The 26,371-nt window shown below is 42.5% G+C and overlaps 1 protein-coding gene across 2 annotated transcripts in view; it reads left to right on the forward strand.

Moving 5' to 3' along the window:
- Window positions 1-26,371, forward strand: part of lrp2a (low density lipoprotein receptor-related protein 2a) — a 135,125-nt gene that overhangs the window by 67,434 nt on the left and 41,320 nt on the right. For both annotated transcript variants that reach the window (XR_008572556.1, XM_054788394.1), the window contains exons 36-53: window positions 1,376-1,553; window positions 1,613-1,826; window positions 3,718-3,957; window positions 4,111-4,299; window positions 7,047-7,967; window positions 8,049-8,214; window positions 8,322-8,480; window positions 11,609-11,898; window positions 11,965-12,165; window positions 14,124-14,150; window positions 14,236-14,271; window positions 14,350-14,592; window positions 16,700-16,825; window positions 18,494-18,613; window positions 20,600-20,731; window positions 22,404-22,605; window positions 22,685-22,980; window positions 23,077-23,743. Coding sequence is in view for 1 of the 2 variants with exons in the window: in XM_054788394.1 (XP_054644369.1) it covers window positions 1,376-1,553; window positions 1,613-1,826; window positions 3,718-3,957; window positions 4,111-4,299; window positions 7,047-7,967; window positions 8,049-8,214; window positions 8,322-8,480; window positions 11,609-11,898; window positions 11,965-12,165; window positions 14,124-14,150; window positions 14,236-14,271; window positions 14,350-14,592; window positions 16,700-16,825; window positions 18,494-18,613; window positions 20,600-20,731; window positions 22,404-22,605; window positions 22,685-22,980; window positions 23,077-23,743 (4,407 nt within the window). In the remaining variant the exon portion in view is untranslated. The remainder of the gene's footprint in view (window positions 1-1,375; window positions 1,554-1,612; window positions 1,827-3,717; window positions 3,958-4,110; window positions 4,300-7,046; window positions 7,968-8,048; window positions 8,215-8,321; window positions 8,481-11,608; window positions 11,899-11,964; window positions 12,166-14,123; window positions 14,151-14,235; window positions 14,272-14,349; window positions 14,593-16,699; window positions 16,826-18,493; window positions 18,614-20,599; window positions 20,732-22,403; window positions 22,606-22,684; window positions 22,981-23,076; window positions 23,744-26,371) is intronic.

Raw genomic sequence — 26,371 nt, forward strand, 5'->3', positions numbered from 1 at the left:
ATTGTCCACCCCATGCCCAACCTCGAATAGAGGACCCCCCTGCCCAGGGACGAAGGAGGCACGCGACAGAGGCCAGAGTGGCAGAGATGTAACACCCAGAACCTGCCCCCACGCAGCAAACCCCTGTGTTTTCTCATTAAAAAAAAAACAACAAAGATTTAAAAGATAAATAAATAAAAGCACGCACACACACACACCGTGGTTGACCGCCCGACACCCGGAAGACTCATCGCAAGATACCGCACGCAGGGGACCCGCGTTGGAGATCCCGACCTAGATCACAACCCAGATCCCGAGCCCCGGAGAAAGCAGACCACTAGGAGCAAGAAAACCCCAGGGCCCCCCATCCCAACAGCAGGACGTTACCAGCAAGGCAGACAGAGGAGCAGGCGAGGAGGAAAGCCAGCAATTGAGCACGCAGTCGGACAAACAGACGAGCAGCATGGCAACCCACCACACCGTGCCAGCCAACACCCGCGGGGCAGCAAATCCCCGGAGAGGGAGTGCCACGCCCCCAAGCCGCTGGGAGGCCGAGCACCAGAGCTGAGAAGGTGAGACCACACCAGCAGCAGAGCAGCCGCCAGACCCCACCAGAGACCACAAGAGAACCAGTCCCCACACAGAGCGGAGCACGGCCACACCCACGAGGCACGGAAGCCAGAAGCACCAAGCGGGGACAGATAAAGTCCAAATAATAAAAGAAAAAAGTTGCAATTTTACGAGAAAAAGCTCATAGTATTAGTGGAAACAATATTCTAAAGAGAGTAGAGGGGAGGGAGCCACCTGCTATGTCCATGCAAAGTGCACTATATTCGGACTTACGCTCCGAGCAGCCGGTGTGACACCACGGAGGTCTTTGGCAAACCTTTTGCACTTTTCAAACGCTGCGGCGCTGGCGTTTCAGGTGGCTAATAAGGTTTTTTGTGTGCTTGATGTTTTTTTTCCCCTCATTGCAGAGCATTTGATCCAACTAGCACGCAAAATTTCTTCCTCCGAAAGTGAATGTTTGTTGACAAGTGAGCCCAGGGGAAGTTACGACAGGCCGTTCATTTTTCCTTTCATTTTTCGCTATGTGGCCCTTGCTGGAAAAGAGTTTGGACACCCCTGGAATAAGCTATGTAAAACTTGCATTATTAGACATTCTTGATCCTTTTTTCGATCACAAATTGGTAACATGAAACATGTTAAAGACTTCTTGTCTTTATAATCAGTAACTGAGATAGGATAATCCGACTCCTTTTCGGACATGTTGAATTGTGCAAGTGTAAACATGTGGTGTACTTCAATGTTTGTTAAGCATGTGTGAAATAAACTAAACCATTATCGTTAGCTCCTTAGTCTGTGTATACCTTCACCTTCCACTTTTGTTTTGAAGCAAACTCTACTGGAGCGATCAAGGAACCGAGAGCGGCATCCCTGCCAAGGTGGCATCTGCAGACATGGATGGCAGGAACTCTGCCATACTATTCACCAATAACCTGGACCACATTGAGTTCCTCACTCTGGACATTGAAGAGAACAAACTCTACTGGGCTGTTACCAGCACCGGAATGGTTGGTCACCTCATCCTGTGATGCCTTCATGTACAAATACTGATATTGGATGTCCACAGATTGAACGTGGAGATGCTGATGGGACCAACCGTGTCACCATCGTATCTGGTCTGGCTCATCCCTGCAGCGTTGCAGTCTATCAGAATTTCCTGTACTTCACTGACCGCGACTTTGAGGTCATCGAGCGCGTGGACAAATCCACAGGGGCCAACCGGGTTGTGCTACGAGACAACGTGTCTGGGCTCAGGGTTCTGAAAGTCCATTATCGAGAGAGTGAGTAAAATGCTAAATATTACCTGCACCAATCTAACTCTTGCTACTCTGCCTGTTTTTTTCAAACCAATACCGATACCGATAACTTTCTGCTTCCCAAGACCGATATGATACCAATAACGGATGACTTTTTTATATCTAGATTTAACTGAACTGTAGTTTGTGCACGCCTGGAGGTAAGAAGGACTTGACAAATTTGGTACCTGTTGATTAGTCCTAATCAAATATCATGACATCACTGCTACCACATCACTACTATCAGGAGAACCAGAGTATAGAGCGGAGGGAGCCACCTGCTGTGGCCCAGCAAGGTGCACTGTATTCGGGCACTGTATTGTGATACCACGGAGGCCTCTGGCAAACCTTTACACTTTTCAAACACTGTGGGAACGGCATTTCAGGTGGCTGATAAGGTTTTTTGTGTGCTTGATGGGTTTTTATCTCCCTCATCGCAGAGCATTTGGTAAACTAACACGTGAAATGTCTTCCTTGGACAGGCCGTTAATGTCACAGGCAGGAGAAAAAAGGAGCGCTTGATTTGATCATCCGCACAGTATGGGTAATCTCGCCTCATTGGAGCATTTTTTTAAATTATCGGTTATCTGAGATATTTTTAATGTTATCGTATTTATCAGTATGACATCCTATCTCCCGCATGTCGGATCAATAATTATCTGTCCGATAAGTATCCTGCACCCCCTAATAAAGACATAAAAATGTAAAAATTGTGGGAAAAAATTAATTTTTGGAGTCAAAAACCATTACAAATTCGAGCAAATTAATTTTGCAGGGCCATAAGTGCATAATATAATATAATAATATTAATGGTACATAAATAAATTGTGTTACGGTAGGGGTGTCCAAAGTGTGGCCCAGGTGCAATTTGTCGCCCATGGCTGGCTTTTTATTGTCTTGAGGCACAATGTAGAAAAAAAAAAAATGGTAAAATAGAGCAAAAAGGCAGAATGTGAAGAGAAAAAGCTAAACTGTTAACACTAATAGTTCGCAAGGCAAGATGATAACGAGATTGAGATTGAGATGGGGATGAGTTAAGGTTTTACTTCTAAGAAAAATACAATGAAAAAATATTTTAAAATGTGTGACAATATTTTGCTACTAATATCATTTCTACTACATTACACTCTTTTGCACTCTCTGCGTGTGCTACTGGCCTCACCTCCTCCCACAGAGATAAAGAGACCGTATGACTGACAAGGGCTCACTGTTTCATGCCGTTGTTCGATGGAAAAACACACTAAGGTGCTGAAACCAATGCACAAAGTGAACTCTCTTCCTGCCTGTTTGGAGACAAGAGACGAGGAAAACAGACATGCATGCACATGGCAATAAATTGAGGCTAGCAAAAGTTTGTTTTCATTTATTGTGTGATTCATTCATTTATTCATTATCATCCCGGACCTAGTGTACATGAGACTTTTTTCTGAACGAGAAAATCACGTTTTAATCTTGTAAGCTCTTGTCACACAAGATCTAGTGACACCCATACTAATAACTAATAATAACACAAAACTTTGTCTTGAAATAGACATAAAAGATTTTTACCTTTTACCTTTGTACAAAAATGCAAAAAAAATATAAAAATATTCAAGGGCCCCCCCCCCATTTTTACATTTTTCTGTATGCAGCTCTCGGCGGAAAAAGTTTTACATGATTAACTTAACATGTTTCCCCTCCCTGCAGTTGAATAATCAAAATATTACCAACCGCAATAATAAATATTTCTCTCACACGGTATTTTTGATACCATCCTCAAATTACACTGTTCAAGTGTACCTAATGTTGCGGCCATCGATTCTGCCTAATTGCTGTTTGTTCTAATGTTGTTTGTCACACACTAATCTCACTTACTAACTTCTCTCACACTTTGTAGCTTCTGCAGGCACGTCCAATGGCTGCACCAACAGCGAGGCTGCATGCGAGCAGCTGTGCCTGCCTCGGCCACAGGGTCTGTTCAGGTGCGCGTGTGCCACAGGTTTTAAACTCAACGCTGACAACACAACCTGCGGACATTACCAGTCCTACGTGGTCATCTCTACACTATCCGCCATCAAAGGATTTAGTCTGGAAGGGGAAGACCACTCGGAGGCCATGGTGCCAGTGGCCGGACGAGGTTAGTCGATGTGATTATGATTATCCTGCAATAATAGATGCTCAACATTAACACGGAATAGCATCCCATTTTTTTCAAGGTCCATGTCAAAATGTATGGTTTGTATTTAAAGAGACAATAATTGCACCTAATAAGTTTATTTTGTCCTTCCAGGCCGCAATGCTTTACACATCGATGTGCACGTAGCATCCGGCTTCATCTACTGGTGTGACTTCAGCAGCACCGTTACAGCACAGAACGGGGTCAGACGGATCAAGTCAGATGGCTCAGGATTACGTAGCATGGTCACGTCTGGAATTGGCCGCAATGGGATACGTGGCATAGCCGTGGACTGGGCTGCAGGTATGCTGCTCACCATTGACCGTTAAAGGCTGTTTTTGTAAACTAGCATCATCTATACCTTATATCTGGAAACCTGGAGTCTCATTCACTGACAGACCCAGTATTTACACTCGGCACACATTTTCACCTTTGAATATGCTTGCATGGCTCTCCAGGTACGCATTTTGTTGCATTTCTCCAGTTTCAGCGTGACATGCACCTCCAAAAAAATCCTCAAGTTGCAGTGAGGTGGACCATAAAGGCTTTAATTGCTTAGCTTGTAGAACATAATATCCTGTGCGTATAGTACTTGTTCAGCTCCATGAATTTTGGATCAATAGTTGCATTAAAAATGACTGTTGCAATTGGAGATGCACAATATATATATTTTTTCAACCGATACTGATCACTTTCTTCTTCTCAAGACCCATATGATACCAATATCCAATTACTTTTTTCTATCTACACTTAACAAAAATATAAACTCAACACTTTTGGTTTTGCTCCCATTTTTAATGAGATGAACTCAAAGATCTAAAACTTTTTCCACATACACAATATCACCATTTCTCTCAAATATTGTTGACAAATCTGCCTAAATCTGTGATAGTGAGCACTTCTCCTTTGCTGAGATAATCCATCCCACCTCACAGGTGTGCCATATCAAGATGCACAGATGCCATGATTAGTGCACAGGTTTGCCTTAGACTGCCCACAATAAAAGGCCACTCTGAAATGTTCAGTATTGTTTTATGGGGGGGCCACATGCTGTCTGCCATCTGCCCTGAACAGTGTAAACCGGGATTCATCCGTGAAGAGAACAACCTCTCCAACGTGCCAGACGCCATCAAATGTGAGCATTTGCCCACTCAAGTCGGTCAACTGGAGTCAGGTCGAGACCCTGATGAGGACGACGAGCATGCAGATGAGCTTCCCTGAGACGGTTTCTGACAGTTTGTGCAGAAATCCTTTGGTTATGCAAACCGATTGTTTCAGCAGCTGTCCGAGTGGCTGGTCTCAGACGATCTTGGAGGTGAACGTGCTGGATGTGGAGGTCCTGGGCTCACTATCACAGATTTAGGCAGATTTGTGAACAATATTTGAGAGAAATGGTGATATTGTATATGTGGAAAACATTTTAGATCTTTGAGTTCATCTCATAAAAAATGGGAGCAAAAACAAAAGTGTTGCGTTTATATTTTTGTTGAGTGTACTTTTTAAATTTAGGTTTAACGGTAGTTTGTGCACACCAGGAGTAAAGAAGGACTGGAACAAATTAGGATTTGACCAACTGTACCTGTTGATTAGTCCTAATCAAATATTATGACATTACTACTACCACATCACTACTATCAGGAGAACCAGAGTATAGAGTGGAGGGAGCCACCTGCTGTGGCCCAGCAAAGTGCACTGTATTCAGGCACATGCTCCGAGCAGCCGGTGTGCCGCTACGGAGTTCAGGAGAACCGGAGTATAGCGCGGGAGAAACCACCTGGCGTGGCCCATCAAGTTGCACTGTATTCGGGCACACGCTCCGAGCTGCTGGTATGACGCCACAGAGCTCTCTGGCAAACCTTTTGCACTTTTCAAACACCATGGCGCTACCATTTCAGGTGGCTGATAAGGTTTTTTATATGCTCGATGGGTTTTTTCCCCTCATCGCGAAGCATTTGTGACAACTAGCACGCAAAATTAGTTATTCGGAAAGTGAATGTTTGTTTACAAGTGAGTTCAGGGGAAAGTACAACAGGCTATTAACATCGCAGGCAGAGAAAAAAGGAGCGCTTGATTTGCTCACGCGCACAGTATGGGTAATCTTGCCTCATTGGGGCATTTTTTAAAATTAATGGGTCGCAGTGGTATTTTTAATGTTATCGGATGTCATAATTCCCTTATATCAGCCTGATAATTTTTCAGTCCGGTAATTATCGCGCACCCCTTGTTGAAATATTTGGAAAATTAAAAAATAAAAACAGCCAAAATGGGGAAAAGGGCCAAGAATGAAGTTGATATTAATAATAGACCTTTATCAGATTTATCGGTATGACATCATAATTCCCCATCATATCGACCTGGTAATTATCGGCCCAAAATAACCGTGCACCCCTAGTTATTATTATTGTGCCTGTTGTGAGATATTTTAAAGTTGCAATAAAAGGCTGTTGTTCTGGCGATCGAGTCTGGTGCTTGTCTCACCGAACAATTATTGACACCTAGTGACTAATGCAGAAAACTACATTCACAAGTTGACAACCACAACCACAAAACAGTGATTATTTATTAACTAAATTGCATGCTTAGTATATTAGCCTTTTTAGCCGTTATTATACTGTAAGTACAAATTTATAGAAACACTTGGCTATCATGCTGGGTATCTTTCATACATTCATTTTACATTTCAACACAGTTCCACAGCATTTCAGCCCAGCTTCAGCTTACAAACTACTCTTATGTTCATTGCATCATCTAATTAATTAATTAATTTTTGAAAATCAGCGATAGAGGGAGGGAAGTTCGAATCGTGATGTCGCGAGCATGGCCGTATACCATGTCCTGTGATTTCCGGGTGAGCACTCCAGTGTATACCCTGTTTCTTGTCATGCGGTAGAAAATGAATGAATGAATAAATATTATACTAGTGTGATAAAGAATGTTCCAATGATTATATTGTCAAACCTTCAAATATAGCAGTAAGTTCAAGTTCTGTATTCGTCACAATCAGCTTGATGATGTATTTATGGCATTGATTCACTTTGATTGATCCCCAGGGAACCTTTACTTCACCAACGCTTTCCTGACGGAGACATATGTTGAAGTTCTTCGCCTGAACACAACTTTCCGAAGAGTACTATTGAAGACCCAGGTGGACATGCCACGCCACCTTGTGGTGGACCCAAGAAATAGATATCTATTCTGGGCTGACTATGGTCAGAACCCCAAAATTGAGCGAGCGCTCTTGGATGGAAGCAACCGCAGCGTTTTAGTATCATCAGGAATTATCACCCCACGTGGTCTTGCTCTCGACCAGGAAACTGGATTTGTCTACTGGGTAGATGACTCTCTGGATATGATTGCTCGAGTCAGCCCCCAGGGAGGGGAGACAGAGGTAGTCCGGTATGGCGGTCGCTATCCGACTCCTTATGGAATTGCTGTGTTTGAAGGGAGTATCATTTGGGTGGACAGAAACCTGAAGAAGGTGTTCCAAGCCAGCAAAGAGCCCGGCAGCACAGAGCAACCCGTCGTCATCCGAGACAACATAAACATGTTGAGAGACATTGCTATCTTTGACCAGCGCACTCAGCCCACAATAAACAATCACCCCTGCCTGGAGTCTAACGGAGGCTGTGCCCACTTTTGCTTTGCCCTGCCTAGCACCCATCTAGGGAACCCCTCCAAAAAATGTTCCTGTGCATTTGGAAATCTTGCAGCAGATAATGAGAGCTGCGTGGTGTCAACGGATGACTATCTCATCTACACCACGGAGAGCACAGTGCGAAGCTTGCGCCTGGATCCTGAAGACCACAGCGTGCCCTTCCCTGTCATCAACGTGCCACGAACTTCTGTGGCGCTGGATTTTGACCTCACTGACCAAAGGATCTACTTCACTCAGAGCTCAGGTGCAGGAGCAAGCAAGATCAGCTACATCAGCCTCTCCTCTCCGACATCAGCTCCAGTGCTGGTGGCCTCAGGTATCTCATACAGTTCATTCATGAGCCTAATGATGAGCTTTTGATGCCTCTGAATGACATTCCATTCTTACGATGTGGCAGATCTAGGGGCGCCTGATGGAATCGCATATGATTGGATAAATAAACGCATTTACTACAGTGACTATGCTAACCAGAGCATCAGCTCCATGTCTGTGGATGGATCTCAGAGGACCACCATTGCCCATGTGTCCAGACCAAGGGCCATCATGTTGGATCCCTGCAGGGGGTTAGACACTTGCACACACACACACACACACACACACACACGCACACACCCACACACATATTGTTTTGCTGTGTGTATTTTGATGTACTTCCTGTCTTGTTGCACAGATACATGTATTGGACAGACTGGGGAACCCATGCAAAGATTGAGCGTGCTACCTTAGGTGGGAACTTCCGGAAGGAGATTGTGAATAGCAGTCTGGTGTGGCCCAATGGACTGACCTTAGACTATGAAGAGCAACGGCTGTATTGGGCGGATGCCAGCTTGTAAGATCTGACAACATACTTTTTAAAAATACAGTATCTCTGTGGCCTCAGTACACTCCCAAATATTTCCAGCAACCATTTTATCCTCAGGTTACCAAAGACTGCCATTCCTAAGCTGTGAGTAAGTCGTGTTTTAAGCCTTGCACACACTTTGTCCCCACAGTGGTACGCAATTTTGTGTGCCAATGAGTAAACAGGTGTGAAGCACAATGAAAATGTTCAAATGTTCAAAATTTGCGGCAAGCATAAATGAACTAGTCGTGAATGCAACGTGAACACACCGCGATCTATGTACAAATGCGGGTGGTGCGTATCAAAGCGTGCCTCTGCGTTTCTCATTCGCATGAATGGGTTACCTTTTCCACCACCTCTTGGAGCAATTCGGGAGGAATTCTCAAGCGATTTCTGTAGTGTCTTGGATCTTCCTCGTGATTTTCTGTTAATAACTAATCATAATGTCCAAAGCGATGTCTTCTAGTCAGCAATTCCCTCTCCCACACTGTCCATGTTTCTTTTTTTTCTAGTTTATTGCCTCCTCCCTGCTCTTTGCAGATGCTCTACCTGCAGCTGCAAGATAATAATAAATATAGACTTACCTTTCTTTATTGCATGAGCTTCTTCTCTGAAGTTCAACATCTTGTAGGTCCCTTGCAAATAGAGGAATTAATGAAGCTATGGGGTGATGCATGCTGGTGCGTGGCAACAGCGGGATACTGCACAACCAAATAATGCCATGACTTCTTCACGGATGCGGGAAGTGGTGATGACAATGCATACCCATGCAGGAACAATGAGCATTGCATGCACTATTGTCGTGCACTGGCTGTACAGTAAACACTACTTGACAAGGGAGCGTAATCATTTCGTGCCAATATGCACCATTTTCGGTCACGAATTGCATGTCAAGTGCATACTTTATGCGTAAACACAAGGCAAACAGTGCACAAACTATTCTTTACGATTTTCAGGCATGCCATAAATAAATAAAAATGACATGTAATGCCACAGCAAATTGCGGAACAATACGGAGGCAAAATGCGTGCAAGTGTAAACGCCGCTTTAGTATAATTTGGAACTTAAACTACCTAAATGATAGCTTAATGAACTCCTTGATTGCTTGACTGTAGACAAGACACAATGATCTTGTTGCTCACTTGTGTTGCCAAATATTGACACAATAATGGTTGTGTGTTGATTTACTGTATTTTCTATAGTATTGTCCTTTCAGAAGATATTCTGTAATAAAATTAGGGGTGTCATTAGACACTCAGTTCACGAGATGAGACGATACGCAAGACACGCATACGAGACAAGATTTTTAACATTACTTCTAAGAAAAGTACAAGAACAAAAATATATGACAATATGTTGTGATATACTAATTGAATTTCTACTTTACATTACCTTGCATTGCTCCTCACAAGGCCACACTCTGCACTCCGTGTGTATGCTAGCGGCCCTGCCTCCACCCACCAAGACTAAGAGGCTGTATGACTGACAAAAGGCCGCACTCCATTCATGCCATGGTTCTAGGGAACAAAGGTGCCAAGGTGCTGAAACCAATTCACAGAGTGAATCCTCTCCCAGCCTGTTTAGAGGCAAGAGACGAGGAAAACAGACACACATGCAGATGGCAGGAAAATTGAGGCCGTCAAAGTTTATTTTCATTTATTGTGTGATTAATTAATGTATTTATTTTTGTCCTAGGCCTAGTGCCCATGAGATGTTTTTTTGTTGTGATGTTTTAATTTTGCAAGGTCTTGTGACACTTCGAATAAAAATGGTTGCTAAAATGTGAGGGACGGGCCCTTTTGGAAATGAAAGCGTGAAATCGTGAAACACACTTTATTTTGATGCATATAGCGATATAGCTTCCTTCTTTTAGCTCTAATTTTCAAATGGTATATATACTCTGGATCAAAATGTTGAAAAATAGCACAAATGTACATTTTGCACTGTTGGATATTAAGGAGGTTCTCAGTAGAGCTTCAAAATGCAAAAAGAAGAAATAAGTAAGCAATTTATTTCAAAGAAACGTTAAAGTGAAATTTGCTGTTCATCAGCTGACCAAAGGTTTAAGAGCACAGCCTTTAAAGGCAAAATCTTGGCAAAAATGTGCCTGAAATGGAATTTTTTGTGTCAGTTATTCACACTGTCACAAAAAAGCATTCTCTCTTTGAACACGCTGGTATTGTTGAACTGCACAAGCAAGGCCTCTGCTGCTGAGGTTGGACACATTAAAAAAATGTCACTGAGCTGGAGGATCCCATTGGCTGCCCATCAGGACACGGGACCATCCTCAGCCCAAATGAAGGTTGCTACTGATGCCGAGTGCAGTCCGAAAACCATCAGACACCATCTAAAATTGGCTGTTTGGAATTTTCAGGAGAGCACCAAACATGGGACATTGAAAGGTGGAAGAAAGTTTTATTCTCTGATGAGAAAAAAATGTAACCTTGATAGTCTTGAAGGCTTCCAACATTACTGGCATGACAAGGAGATCCCACCTGAGATATTTTCCACATGGCACAGTGGAGGGGGCGCCATCATGATCATTTAATGGAACAATGGAGCTTCAGGCTGTGCAGGGGCATCAAACAGCAGCTGGCTATGTGAAGATGTTGCTGGGAGCATTCCTCATGACTGAAGACAACGCTGCACTTCACAAAGGACTTCTTCTAGAGGAACAAAGTCACTCTTTTGGACCATCCTGCGTGTTTCCCTGGTTTAAATCCAATTGAGAACATTTGGGGATGAATGGCAACGGAAGTGTACAAAAAAATGTTCCAGACATAGGAGGCGCGCCGTGAAGTCATCTTCACCACCTGGAGCAACATCCCCACTAGCCTCCTGGAAACACTGGCATCAAGCATGCCCTAACCCATTTTTCAGCTGATTAACAAGAATGGCACAGCTACTCATTACTGACTCCTTTTTACAAAGTTTTATTTTAGGGAGGTTTGGGTTTTTTTTTAGCTATGGTCTTAAACTTTTGATCAGCTCATGAACAGCCCATTTCACTTTCATGCTTATTTGCAACCCATCCAAGTTCCGAGTGTCTTTACGCTCCTCTTCCAGGTTCAAGTATTAAATTGTTGTTGTTGTTATCATTTCTTCTCTGCCACCAGACAGAAGATTGAGCGGTCCTCTCTGACGGGATCAAATCGGGAGGTCATCGTCAGCACGGCCATCTACCCCTTCGCCATGGCCATGTTTGGGCAGTCTATTTACTGGACCGACTGGAACACACGGAGCATCTACCGTGCCAACAAACACGACGGTTCTGACCAAACGGTTTTGATTCAGAACCTTCCGTCTCGGCCAATGGATATTCACGTTCTGGCCAGCGGGAAGCAGCAGCAGTGTCTCAGTCCCTGCCAGCAGTTTAATGGAGGCTGCAGCCACATTTGCACACCAGGTACCTTCACCACCTTTGCTTTTCATGCCAATATCAATGACATAAATGCTCATGCAATCTTGTTAGGACCTAATGGAGCGGAGTGTCACTGTCCGTCAGAGGGCCACTGGTACCTTGCTGACAATAAGCATTGCATCCCTGATAATGGTACCCGCTGCCAGGTGGGACAGTTCAGCTGCCTGAATGGCCGCTGCATCCGTGCCCAATGGAAGTGTGACAATGACAACGACTGTGGAGACGGCAGTGATGAGCTGGAGAGAGTCTGTGGTAGGCAACCTGAAAATCTCCTGCACTTCCGTCCTTTGCTCTTCTCATTGCGGGGGTGTCCAAAATGCGCAGCCTGCTGTGTTTTTTATTGACCGACAGCACATTCTCAAAAAAAACCCCAGCAAAAAATGAAAAATCAGCAGTTAATTTACAAGAATAAAGTGTAAAATATTCAAAGAAAAAAGTTGGAATCTAACAAAGAAATAATTGTCATTTTATGAAAATTATTTCATAATATTGTGAGGAAAAATAACAATTTTTAGTTGTATAAAGATGACATTTTTTTTTAGAAGTTGTAATATGGGTCGCACGGTGGTCCAGTGGTTAGCATGTTGGCCAACACAGTCCTGGGTTTGATTCTCCCTTGGGCATTTCTGTGTGGAGTTTGCATGTTCTGCCCATGCGTGTGTGGATTTTCTCCGGGTACTGCGGTTTCCTCCCACATTCCAAAAACATGCATGTTAGGTTAATTGGAGACTCTAAATTGTCCATAGGTATGAATGTGAGTGTGAATGGTTGTTTGTCTATATGTGCCCTGTGATTGGCTGGCGCCCGAAGTCAGCTGGGATAGGCTCCAGCATACCCCCGCGACCCTAAAGAGGAGAAGCGGTATAGAAAATGGATGGATGGATGGAAGTTGTAATATGAGACAAACAAAATGAATACATTTTTGGAAAATTAGGTTGCGAAAAAAGTTATGTCACAAGAATAGTAATATAGTACTAAATTTATTACATCAAAATATCATGGGAATAAAGTCATAATTGTGAGAAGAAAATTTAAAGAACAAAGCTGAAATAGTTGAAAAATGTCTATGAAAATCTATATGACAAAGCTGAGTTGCAGTTTTTCTTGAAATATAGTACAGTAGACGCCCCGACAACGTAAATAATCCGTTCCAAGAACCTTTATGTTATAGGGATTTTATGTTATACGAAGCATAAAATACATGTGAATAGCCTAATCCGTTCCAAGATCTTCCCAAACTCACCCCTTTGGCACTTCAAAATATTCAAAGTCCACCAAATATGGTGGGAAAATATAAGAAAACAGCATAAACATAGTAGAGTAACATTCCAATATAAAATAAGGTAAATAAGGTATAATGGTCGATGGGGAACGGCCGTATAGTCTAGCAACATCACTTCATTTCATACCACCGTCATGCTTCTGGATCATTTCCTGCTTTGTTTTGTGTCGACAACTTTTCCCTTTTTTTCTTCTCACTTACACTTGGTTTAGGGCCCATGACTCCGGTAATTTTAACACAAAGAAAAGTAAACAAATTAAGAAGAGATTTCAATGCGTGCAAACTAGTTTAAGGGCGACTACGATGGGAGAAGGGAGCAGCATGTCTCTCATAAACACACCGACACGCTGGATTAGTCAGCCAATGAGATGAGAGCCAATGAGAAGAGAGCGTAGGCGGTGCTCCGAGAATCAGCCAATGAGAGCATGAAGCGTCAGAATTTCTGCATAACTTCCTGTTTCTTTTCGATCGACAACTTTTCCCTTTTTTTTACCACTTACACTTGGTTTAGGGCCCATGACTACGGTCATTTTAACACAAATAAAAGTAAATAAATTAAGAAGAGATTTCAATGCGTGCAAACTAGTTTAAGGGCGACTAAGATGGGGAAGGGAGCTCACACACAAACTGGATGCACCGGATAAGTCAGCCAATGAGATGAGAGCGTAGGTGGTGCCCCGATCATCAGCCAATGAGATGAGAGCGTAGGCGGTGTAAAAGGAGGTTTATGTTATGCGAGGTACTACTGTATATATATATACAGTAAACATCAAAGTGACAAAGTTGCAGCTTTCATATTTCACTGGAACAACATTTGGACACCTCTGACTTAGTGTACCTGCATTGCTCGTACAATCATCCAAACACTAACCTGATACTACTTGTACTAACAAGCTCTCTCTTTCACTGTAACAACTGCCATTTTTAGGAGACAAGAGTGATTTCAACTATTTTGGTGTGTATACTTGCTTCTTGATTAGAATGAACATTCACCCTGCAACCAATCCAAACTAACACATCAAGCATATTCTTGCATGCAGTCCCTCGGTTGCTGTCATCATTCATAGATTTGTCAGGTAACGTCAGCATCCAGTGCAGGTGTGCACAAAGTGGAAATATACTTTGAACTCTGACATATTCATTCCATCCGTCAGCCTTCCACACCTGTGAGCCCACAGTATTCACCTGCGGCAATGGGCGATGTGTGCCGTACCACTATCGCTGTGACCACTACGACGACTGCGGCGACAACAGCGATGAGGGGGGCTGTCTGTTCAGACCGTGCGACCCAAACGCGGAGTTTGCCTGCAACAATGGCCGTTGTATTGCCAAGGATTATGTTTGCAATGGTATCAACAACTGCTATGACAATGGCACCTCTGATGAGCAAAACTGCCGTGAGTAAAACACACTTATTTCACTTCAAGGTTCCCTATGATGCTATTTTTCAGCTTTGTTAATAAGTCTCAGAAGTCCCACAATGGAGCCCTCTAGCCTTGATGCTGGAAATGAGACTGTGCTTTTAGTAAGCCCTATTGGGGACATGTCAGTTTGTGTGTATGTAGCTTTAATGTTAATGAGCTGTGTTTGTCTACGCCTGTCTCAGCCAGCGTATGCGTATCCAAGAAGCGCTGTTGTGTGCTTTATACAGTTTTTACCTCGGTTTTTGTACACCCCATTTTTCATATGATTCAGTGTTTGTTATGCGAGATTAAAACTTGACAAGATTTCTCATTCAGAAAAAAACAGTCTTGTGGTCACTAGACCCGGGACAATAATAAATTAATTAATTAATCGCATAATAAATGAAAATTAAGTGGATCATTTTGCCGGCCTTAAAATATTGCCATGTGCATGCGTGTCTGTTTTCCTCTTCTCTCGCCTCCAAACAGGAGGGAAGACAGTTCACTTTTTCCACCGAAACTGGTTTGGAGCTGCTTCAGAGTAGGTTTGGTTTTCCATTATCATGGTTCCACGGGGGTGCAGAACTGGTGCCGTATTTTTTGGTTCAGCTCTGGCTCCAAAAGCTTGCTTAATTTAGTCAGCAAGTGTCATACTTTTACGCAAATGTCTGAAAATATTTTGTACCGCAACGTCCCTCAAACAATGCAGTGAATAATTTAAATTGTAATTTCTTCTGACATTTCTTAATATTAAATCACTATTTGTTATGAAGGAGTGTGTTTCCACTGCATATAAATATAAACATATAAGTCACCATCAAGGTCAGGATTCACCAACCTGTCGATCGCGGGCTACTAGTCGATCTTTGGGACTCTGCGGGTCGATCGCGAGAATATATATAAAAATATATAAATAAATTTAAAATAAATAAATAAATATATATATATATATATATATATATATATATATATATATTTCTTAAAAGTATTATAACATCAGTGCCCCACGTCCCCGCGAGTGACCAACAGGCACGCATTTTGAACAATGAACACGCCCATTCGCCTTGCCGCTCCCCAGGGACGCACCCCGCAAGCTCCAGCCAGGAGCCGAGTCCCCAAAACCCAGGGGTTGGGGGGGTTGATCTTGCACAATTTCACTGCCGAGACCAGAGATCTTGGGCTCCAAAAGGTTGGTGACCACTGATGTAGGTTTATTCTTTTAATCCACAGTTTTATTACATTTAGAGTATATTTTTTATGATTATTTCTAGGTTTTTATGGTTTTTCTACGGTCGTGTATTGTATTTTATTTTGGAGAGCAGAAAGAGTTTCATATCGGTGACAGAGCTGTGCTTTAGGGTAACGTTCAAAAATAAATACTGTAGTCTTACATAACAGTTATTCTTTACTTGAATATTGCACAAAATAATAGCCGTTAGTATTTTTTTAAGTATTGATTGTCTGGTAGTTTGTTAAATTCTGACGGAAGATGCGTAATCTTCAAAATAAAAGACAAGTCATTGAATTGCATTATTTAAATTGCGTGACCCCCGCTGATCTCCATTTGTTATTTCCTGATCAGAGGCATAACCCTTGTGACGTAATAGAGCGGCTCCCCAGCACAATGAAAATTAATCTGGTGTAGAATCTGTTCTTGGCCAACACCGGTTCAGCTCCAGCTCTGAGCTAAATCTGAAAAATGCTAAATGTATTAGATATTTCATGTTATAGGCCGCACGGTGGCCGAGTGGTTAGCATGTTGGCCACACAGTCTCTGTGTGGAGTTTGCATTTTCTCCTCGTGTGTGCGTGGGTTTTCTCCGGGTACTCCTGTTTCCACCCACATTCCAAAAACATGCATGTTAGGTTAATTGCCGACGCAAAATTGTCCATAGGTATGAATGTGAGTGTGAATGATTTGTTTGTCTGTATATGCCCTGCCATTCATTGGCTAGCGAACAGTCCAGGGTGTACCCCGCCTCTCGCCCGAAGTCAGCTGGGATAGGCTCCAGCATACCCCCAAGAAACCTATTGAGGATAAGCAGCGTAGAAAATGTAATGCTATATTGAATAGAGATTTCATGTTTTAAATGCTGAAATAGCGGAGAGAACCTGCCAGCCGGAGCACACAAAGTGTCAGTCGACCAACATTTGCATCCCTCGTTCCTACCTGTGTGATGGAGACAACGACTGTGGAGACATGAGCGACGAGAGTCCGACACACTGTGGTGAGTTTGAGAAGAAATCAATAAAGGTTGTATTCTTGGTACACTTCTTCTCTGTAATGGAACTAATTCCCTTTCTGGGTAGTCCCCATTATGACATATGACCAATGAATGATGTAATTGCAATTTGGTGTTTCCTGCCCGCAGCTGTTTTTTTATTGAACCGCGGCACATTTTAAAAATAAAATTTTAACAATAAAACTATGGGGAAAAAAAGCAAAAATTAAAAGATCAACAGTAATAAGTAAAATATTATGAGAAAAAAGTTGTAATAACAAGTATAAATTATAATTTTATGACAATAACTTCATAATATCGTGAGGAAAAATAACGTAATTTTTGTCGCATAAATATGAAAAAAACATTTTAGAATATCATAATATTATGCAACAAACAAAAGAAAGAATTAAGTAGTAATTTTTGGACAATTAGGTTGCGGAAAAAGTTATAATGTAATAAATGTTTTAGTAATCAATGTAAAGTCAAAATATTCTGAGAATAATAAATAGCTTTTTTTTCAAACTGTGACCAATACCGATAACTTTCTGCTTCTCAAGATGGATAGGATACCGATAACTGATAACTGATAGCTGATAGCTTTTTTATATCTACTTTTTAAAAATTTTCATTTAACCTGGAACACCTGGAGGTGTTCAGAAGGACTGGAACAAATTAGGATTTGACCAACTGTCGCCTCATTTTGGTTATCTCAGCTATTTTTAATGTTAGCAGATTTATCAGTATTCCCACATATCGGCCCGATAATTATTAGTCTGATCATTATTGTGCATTCCTACAATAAAGTCATAATTAAAAGAAGAAAATTTAAATTGTTGGAAAATTTGAATTAAAAAAACAGCAGAAATAGAAAAAGCAGCTGCAATGTTAAAGCGAAAATATTAACAGAAAAAAGTTGCAATTTTATGAGCATTAACTGGTAATATTATGAGGAAAATTAATCCTTTTAAGGAAAAATCATCCTTTTTAGGAAAAATAGTCATTTTTTAGGAAAAATAGTCCTTTTAGTACATAGAGTTGAAATATTAAAGAAAAATACATAATTTTTAAAAATGGTAATATTATGAAAATCACACAAACAAAACAAAATCAAGTTGCAGTTTTTGGTAAATTCGGTTTGGGAAAAAGTTAGAATATTATGGGAATAATGTAAAAAAATAGAGTTTAAGAAGAGTATTTCAGAAGAAAGTTGAAATATTTGGAAAATGTAAACAAAAAAACATCAAAAATGGGTGAAAAAAAGAGCACAGTCCGTTTTCACCCATATGACAAAGCTTCTTGAAATAAATATGTAACTTCTTAGCATATCTACATGTGTTGCTTTCCAATTTTACATATCACAGTGGCAATGTTGCATCCTGGCCCTCACTGGAATACATTTGGACACTCCTGGCTTACAAATTGAACACATCAATTGAGTATTCTGCATTCTGACATGTAATTGTTGCATGTGCTTTCATAAAGTCATTGCTTGATGCGTTTGTTGCATCCGATATGGTGATTGTAAAACAAATACAACATTGCATACAAATCAATAACTGTATTGATGATTTGTGATATATATGTATTATGTAAGTGTGTATGACGTATATGTGTTATGTGCATTAACCCTCAGTAAAACTTGCAAGTGATGTCATCATCCCTTCCAAACAGCAACATCCACATGTTCCCAGAGCGAGTTCCGTTGTTCCAGTGGCCGTTGCATCCCCGCCCACTGGTACTGTGATGGAGGGACCGATTGTGCCAACGGCTCAGATGAACCCCTCTCCTGCAGTGAGTGTCATGCAGCTCTTTTACCCAAAGTGGCCCAAATGGCCTCTGCTGCCTTTGTGTGTCTGAACTCATCACCACTGACCCACCCCCTCCCCCCTGCTTTTTGTGTGTCGGTGCCTGTCCGCCCATCTGTGAGTGCGGTGAGTGATGCGCCCCGGGAGTGTTTGAGCGGTGTGTCTCTTTGTTGACAAGGTAGTCAGCCAGGCCTCCTATTGTGTTTTGGATTGGACTGTGGTGCACCCCCTCTCCAAACCCCTTTTGTCGTGCGGGGGTTCCAGAGCCTCACTTTGGCTTTTGTTTAAATAGCTAGCCATGCATGGGAATGTGTGCTTACCAAGACCGTTTTGCTAGTTTGAAAGCTCTACCCATGTTAGATTGTTACAAAATACACATGGAGCTGTGATTTTTATAAAGGCTACCAATATTTATAACCAAAGTGTTTTAGGGGCAGCACTGTGGCAGTGTTCTCCCCATTAGTAATGTGCGATATCACTGATTTTGTTTCTGAGCCGATACTGTGTAAAATTTAAGCTGGTATCAGCGATACCGATCCGATTTTAAAGTAGTTTATTTCTTATCATAGCATAAAAAATACAATACATATAATTAATGTATTCATTAAGTAATTTATTAATTTAAATAAATAATTTGTATTATAAATAAATATATAAATTGATTTATTGATATTTCTAATTTATATAATAATGTAATAATTAATTTAAGTAATTTATTTATTTAATTTAAACCCTGAAGTATACTGAGGTAGCAGGTGGCCCTAGTGGTTAGCATGTTGGCCAGTCAGGCGATCTGGAAGATCCGGGTTCGAATCTCTGTTGAGCATCTTTGTGTGGAGTTTGCATGTTCCCTCCGTGCTTGTGTAGGTTTTCTTCAGGTACTCCGGTTTCCTCCCACATTCCAAAACAATGCATGTTACGTTAACTGGCGACTCTAAATTGTCCACAGGTATGAATGTGAGAGTGAATGCTTGTTTGCGATTGGCTGGCTACCAGTCCAGGGTGTACCTCGTCTCTCGTCCAAAGTCAGCTGGGATAGGCTCCATCTTACTTATCCTAGGTGAGGATTAGCGGCAAAGATGGATGGCATTGTAAACAATAAAAAAAACTAAAATAAGTAAAATAATAAACCCATTAAAATAAATGATGAACTTTTATGAACTAGTCTATGATTGAAAACTTCGTTCACAATTCACAATGGCTCTGCTAACGATCGGTCATCCATTCAGCAAACATTACCGCAAATGACTGAAATATAAGTATCATTTTGATTTGAGAATCGATTTTAGAGCATGAAGTGCTGGTATCAGAAGTATCAATATTTCAGTATGGATCCACACATCACTACTCCCCATGCTTGCATCCTAACATGCTTGCAAGTAATCATCTTTATTGTGTGTGTGTGTGTGTGTGTGGTTTATTTGTTCATAGAACACACACAGAACACAACTCGTATCCTTTCTCCTTTCTTCTTCCTAATACGTACTGTGCGCCGCGGTCTGATGAGGCATTCAAGCACACTGCGTATTTCAAGTAGGCTTTCAGACAGTGGGCTTTTTTTTTTATTGCGTATGACTGCAAAAAAAGTAGCAAGTGACAGAACTTTGCTAAACTTTGCTTCAATACAGAAACACTGTATTGAATTGAAGGAAGACGTGGTAGCAAAGTAGGAGTGTAGCGTCGGATGGAAATGTATAAAACACAGGTTGCGGGGAGAAAGTTTTAAGGGCTACACGTAAAGGTTTGTAACGGACTGGAATGAAAAAGCATCTGTCTGACGTTTTGGAACCAATTACCAAAAACCAAGGTTCCAGTCTGTGCCCTGTTCTTGACAGAAAGCCGTCCAGGGCGTACCCCGCCTCTCGCCCCAAATCAGCTGGGATAGGCTCCAGCTTACCCATGGATGTAGACAATGAATGAATGAAATGTTTTAGGAAGATCACTTAGCTGGGGTTATATTTGGTCTTTGTAGCCACGCTAGCCAGAACCTGCAATGCTGATCAGTACCGTTGCGATGATGGACGGTGCATCGCCTCCTCCTGGATCTGTGACGGAGACAACGACTGTGGTGACATGAGCGACGAAGATCAGAGGCACAGTTGTGGTATGTGGCCTTCATGAGCGCTTTCTTAATCCATATCATTCCTTTTCATCATCAGTGTCAGTTTGTTTCAATGGATTCATTGCAAAATTAATACCTGTCATAATGGTGTTGTTTTGGGAAAAATGACCTTTTGTCTGTCTATTTTACTTTGTCTATATGTGTTTTTGCCGGGTGTCCTTGTCTTTATTCTGTTGTGTGGGGCAGTGGAGCCCCAAATTGCCAATTGCCTGTTACTTCGAGTCGCGCTTCCTAACAAGCAACAATTTTATTCATGCTGTATATTGTATTGTGGCAGGTGTCAGGAACCTTTTTGGCTAAGAGACAACTTTGCTGTGGCCTAGCAAAGTGCTCTATGTTCAGACACTTGCTCTGAGCAGCCGGTGTGCCGCTACAGAGGTCTCTGGCAAAACCTTTTGCACTTTTCAAATGAACTATTAATTAAATTATTGGTTGGTCGGAGATATTATTAATTTTATTGGTATGACGTCATAAGTCGATAATTATCGCTATTTTGCACCTCTAGTTGCAACCAATATTGGTGGGCACATTTCCTCCCTCTGAGCTTTTGATGATGTTCATTTTCACTTCTATGGTAATGGATTTCCTTTTCTTTGCCGCACTGCCGCTTGGTGATGAAGCGTGAAAAGTGAACTAATAAGCGATGTTATTATATATTGTTATTATATTATATTCTTCCACCAGGGAACACTGTAACTAGTTCAAAAGTAAGTCTTGTGTTTACGGACCCAAGCTAACTTTTTAATAAATTTATGGGACCGCGTTCATAATCACCAAAACACCATAAACTGAGGACCACCTATATTGTAAACCAGCAGGTAATGCCAAACAACTTTTCCCCAAATGAGTCAGAGCTTTTCTGCCTGTCACTCACACACACCAGTGACCTGGAGAGGCACTGGGACCTGCTGATTAGCAATAGAGGAAGAGTTATGATGCTAATTTGAATTGACAATGCTGATCAGTGAAGCTCAGAATAGTTTTTTTTTTTGTCTTAAAAAAGATTTTTGAAAAAGAGGGTTTGTGTTACATGTCTTATACTGGGGCCAATATGGCATTTAGTAGAAGTGTCACAAGACTCATTTCATGATGCTTTTAAGAAAAGTACAATGAAAAAAAATATAATCTAATATAATTTCTCCTACGATGCACACTTCTGCACTCTGGTGCTGAAACCAATGCACAGAGTGAACCTCTTCCTCTCCGTTTGGAACCGAGAGATGAGGAAAACAGACACGCATGCACATGGCAATATATTGAAACTGGTAAAAAAACGATAAAAAAAATTATCAAACTATTTTTCATTTATTGTGATTAATGAATTTATTTATCATCAGCCCAGGCCTAGTGCTCACAAGACATTTTTAATCTAGATCTTGTGACACCCCTAGCGTTCAGGATAGCTAGTACACATGTTAGTCTCCTGTTTTGTACAAGCAGCTCACATTCTTCATTCCTCCTTCATCACTCATTACCGTGTGTGTTCTTTCTGCGCTATAAGAAGCCTCCAGCCCTGTAGAAGACTTTAAACAAAGTGGATCAACCGTGCTAGACCAATGAAGAATTTCCAGTCAAGGCTGAGTGTTTTTTTGAAATCCAGTTTGGAATGTTTGGGCTGTGACTACGGGTCGTCTTCCTGTCTGATTGCATGCAGCCAACCGCACGTGTTCCAGTGCAGAGTTCACCTGTGAAAACAACCAACCTCCTCAGCGCAAGTGCATTCCTCGGGACTGGTTGTGCGATGGTGATGCAGACTGTGGCGACGCATCAGATGAGCATCAGAATTGCACCCGCAGATCCTGTGGCATCAACGAGTTCACGTGCAGCAATGGCCTCTGCGTACGTTCTTCTTACAGGTCAGATGAAGCTATTTCTTCTGAAAACGACGTCTGTCTATCCTGCCTGGCTCTACAGCGTTGATGTTGCTTTTATCAGGTGTGACCGACGCAATGACTGTGGTGACAGCAGCGATGAACAAGGCTGCACGTACCAGCCGTGCCAACAGCACCAGTTCACCTGCCAGAATGGACGCTGTGTGTCACATGACTTTGTCTGCGACGGGGATAACGACTGCGGCGACGAGTCCGACGAGCTGGAGCATATGTGCCACACCCCGCCACCCACCTGCCCCCCAGGAGAGTTCCGATGTGACAACGGACGCTGCATTCCTCTGAGCCAGTTGTGTAACCGTGATGACAATTGCTCTGACAACAGTGACGAGAAAGGATGCGGTAAGTGTGACCAGACTTCATCTTTTGCAGCCCTGAACTTGAGCAGAATGTGAAGAGGCAGAATCAGTAATGACTCCTGTGCATCTCTCATTAAAGGTATCAATGAGTGCACAGACCCATCCATCCATCACTGCGACCACAATTGTACTGACACGCCCACTAGCTTCATCTGCACGTGCCGCCCCGGCTACCGCCTCATGTCTGACGCCAAAACATGTGACGATGTCAACGAGTGCGACGACACGCCGAGCGTATGCAGCCAAGTGTGTGAGAACACAGTGGGCTCGTACGTCTGCAAGTGTGCGCCGGGGTTCCTACGCGAGCCGAACGGGCGCAGCTGCCGCCAGAACAGCAACATATCGCCGTACCTCATCTTCAGCAACCGCTACTACCTCAGGAACCTGTCCACGGACGGGCAGGCCTACTCGTTAATCCTGCAGGGCCTCACCAGCGTGGTTGCTTTAGACTTTGACCGCGTGGACAAGCGTTTCTATTGGATTGACGTCAGCCGCAGAGTGATCGAGAGGATGTCCTTCAACGGCAGCAACAGGGAGGTGGTGGTCAACGGGGTTCTGCACGGAGAGGGCCTTGCCGTGGACTGGATCGGCAGGAAGCTCTACTGGGTGGACAGCTTTATGGATTGCCTGAAAGTTTCGGAGCTGGATGGTCGCTTTGTGAAAAAACTGGCCGAACACTGCGTCGACGCCAACAACACATACTGCTTTGAGAACCCCAGAGCCATGGTGTTGCATCCCAAACATGGGTGAGTAGAAACAACTTCAGCATTGAACCTGAGTGATGGATTGGCAGGATCAGTGTGGTAGACGTGTTAGGGTTTGGGTTAAGGTTAGGCAACAGACATGCTCTGTACTGTGTTACACTGTTTCATTATTATACCCTGGTCACACTAGAGCAGGGGTCGGCAACCTTTACCATCAAAAGAGCCATTTTGCCTCCCCTTTCAGTAAAAAAAACAAATTGTCGGGAGCCACAAAACATTACACAACTCATGAACTTGTTACAACCACAAAATGAATCAAACAGAAGTGCGCCTACATTTGTAGGCCTACTCTGGAACCATTTAAACACTTTAGTCTGTAAGTCTTACTGAGTGTCTCCCATATTTGTGTCAAATAAATAAATGTAAAAAAATGTAGCCAACTTTAAGATTAAAAAAAAAGTCCAGAGTTCACATCTTACATACCTGCGCTAAATTGTCATCTATTGGTGCTGTCCTTGACTATTATGTTTTTTAATTCGGAGAACAGATGCGCTGATATTTTTATGAACGATTCTTTCATGTATTCTCCATCTGTGAATGGCTTCCCATATCATGTGCAGCCCAGTGGCGATTTTCTCGCTAAATCTGGCGACTTTCCAAAACCCTCTTGTTGACTTATTTTCTCAAAAGCGACCAGCGACAAATGCAAAGACTTCTCCTGACATCGCTGGGAGATTTTTCTGGTATTTTTGAGACGTGAAAGCTAAAGCACATATTGTTGTGAGCGGTGACTGCACAGCCAGCTGCAGCAGCACACTATCTGCCTCTCCTGGAGTCACCACCTCGGCGATTAGCGTGTCACCGGCTCTGAGCACATAGCTACAGCGCGCTTCTAGTTATAAAACATATTTCTATGCTCTTGTTAAATGTATTTATTTTACTGCGCCGTAAGTTGCTTCAGACTCAACTCAAAACTCCCTCACCTTTTTTCTCTCCCGCACAGTGAGACTCACCGCATACACTAGCCTAGGTTGCTCATCCAATCAGCAGTCAGAATGCAGTCTAGATGCGTTGACGGACTTGCGGCGTGTAGGATATTTCACATTCTTTTCGAAAATGGACATTTCCCATCTTCCGGTGTTGAAAAAAATCACTGCGAAGGGAGCCGTATCATGGAGGCTGATGAGCCACATGCGGCTACGGAGCCGCGGGTTACTAACTCCTGCACGAGAGGAAGAATGAGCCAGAATGACGTAATGAAAATTAGTGGTTTATTCTTGGATATTTGAAGTGCCTTCAAAAATTACTGACTGCATTCCAAATATTGAGGCCTATTCTTAAATATTGTTACGATATTCCAAAAGCATTCCAAACATTGGACCTCATTCACGAACATCTTCTTAAAAGTCTTCTTAAGAAGTGTACTTAAGAAGGCACGGGTTGGAAACTGCGCCACATTCACGACACGTTCTTAAGTAGGGATAATCGTTCGCACCGGTGTTCTTAGGTTGATGAATGCCAACTGCGATGCCCGTGCATGTGAGGCCTAATTTGCATAGGTCACCGCCTATTATTTCCTATATAAGGTCAAAAATGTGCCGTGTGCAACAGGGAGCTGGAGGCCAAGATGCCAAAGCGCAAGGGCAAGACTGAGGAGCAGCTGGACAACAAACGAAAGAAAAACTTCAATTGTACTGAAATAGAGGTGCTTTTACAAGGAGCGAGCGAACACAAGACCACCTTATTTTCATGTGTATCCACCGGTCATCAGGCCGTCCAAAAAGAGTCGGCATGGAGCACCATTGCAGGAAACATAAATGCCGTTTCCACGGAGAAACGCATCACCGCAGAGGTTAAAAAGAAGTGGTTTGACTTAAAATCAGAGTAAAAAAAAAAGATTGCACTGCATCGGAGGGATCTGGAGGAAACGGGAGGTGGGCCATCAATCAGTGCAGGCTCCTCACAGGTGGATGAGAGAATCATCGCCATCATCGGGGAGACATCCATCAGTGGGGTTCCAAACACCCAGGCCCTGGATACGGATGTGGACTTTTCATTTTTCATATCTGATTCCGAAGCTGGTGAGTCACATTTTGCTATTTTAACATTGTAAATGCCTTTCAAATTGATGCTGTCCTATCTTTGTTACCAAACTTTGGTGACTTTGTAGTTCTCTTATAATTCCACACTTCAAATTTAGACTTTTAATTCGGTTTTATTTATTTCTATCTTAACCCCTGTATCTCTTTCATTTGATTTCAGAGGACCAAGTAGGACGGAAAACACAGGCGATAACAGAAGAACAAATCCCGACTCAGGCCCGAACCCCGACACGAGCCAGGACTCCGACACAAGTGTCTGCTTCCTACCGTCACCCCAGAATCATCTCTGATGCTGTACTGGCTAATCAACAACAAATAGCACACTCACTTTCTCAAATTGCCACGACACTCCAAACCATTTCGGAAACTCTAGTAAATATTTACACAATTATGATGGAAAAATAAAGTCAAAATACATAGTTTGTGTGTGACAATTTATTTTTTCTGTGGTTACATTTGATTAGACGCTGCCTAATTAATACAGAAGCCCCGTGCTCTGGCTCAAGACGTGGCTGGGGGCGCATGTCGTTATCTGGTGGTGCGACGTGCGCAATAGACACCCCACGTT

The sequence above is a fragment of the Dunckerocampus dactyliophorus genome, chromosome 9 (assembly GCF_027744805.1).
Source record: "Dunckerocampus dactyliophorus isolate RoL2022-P2 chromosome 9, RoL_Ddac_1.1, whole genome shotgun sequence".
Taxonomy (NCBI): Eukaryota; Metazoa; Chordata; class Actinopteri; order Syngnathiformes; family Syngnathidae; genus Dunckerocampus; species Dunckerocampus dactyliophorus.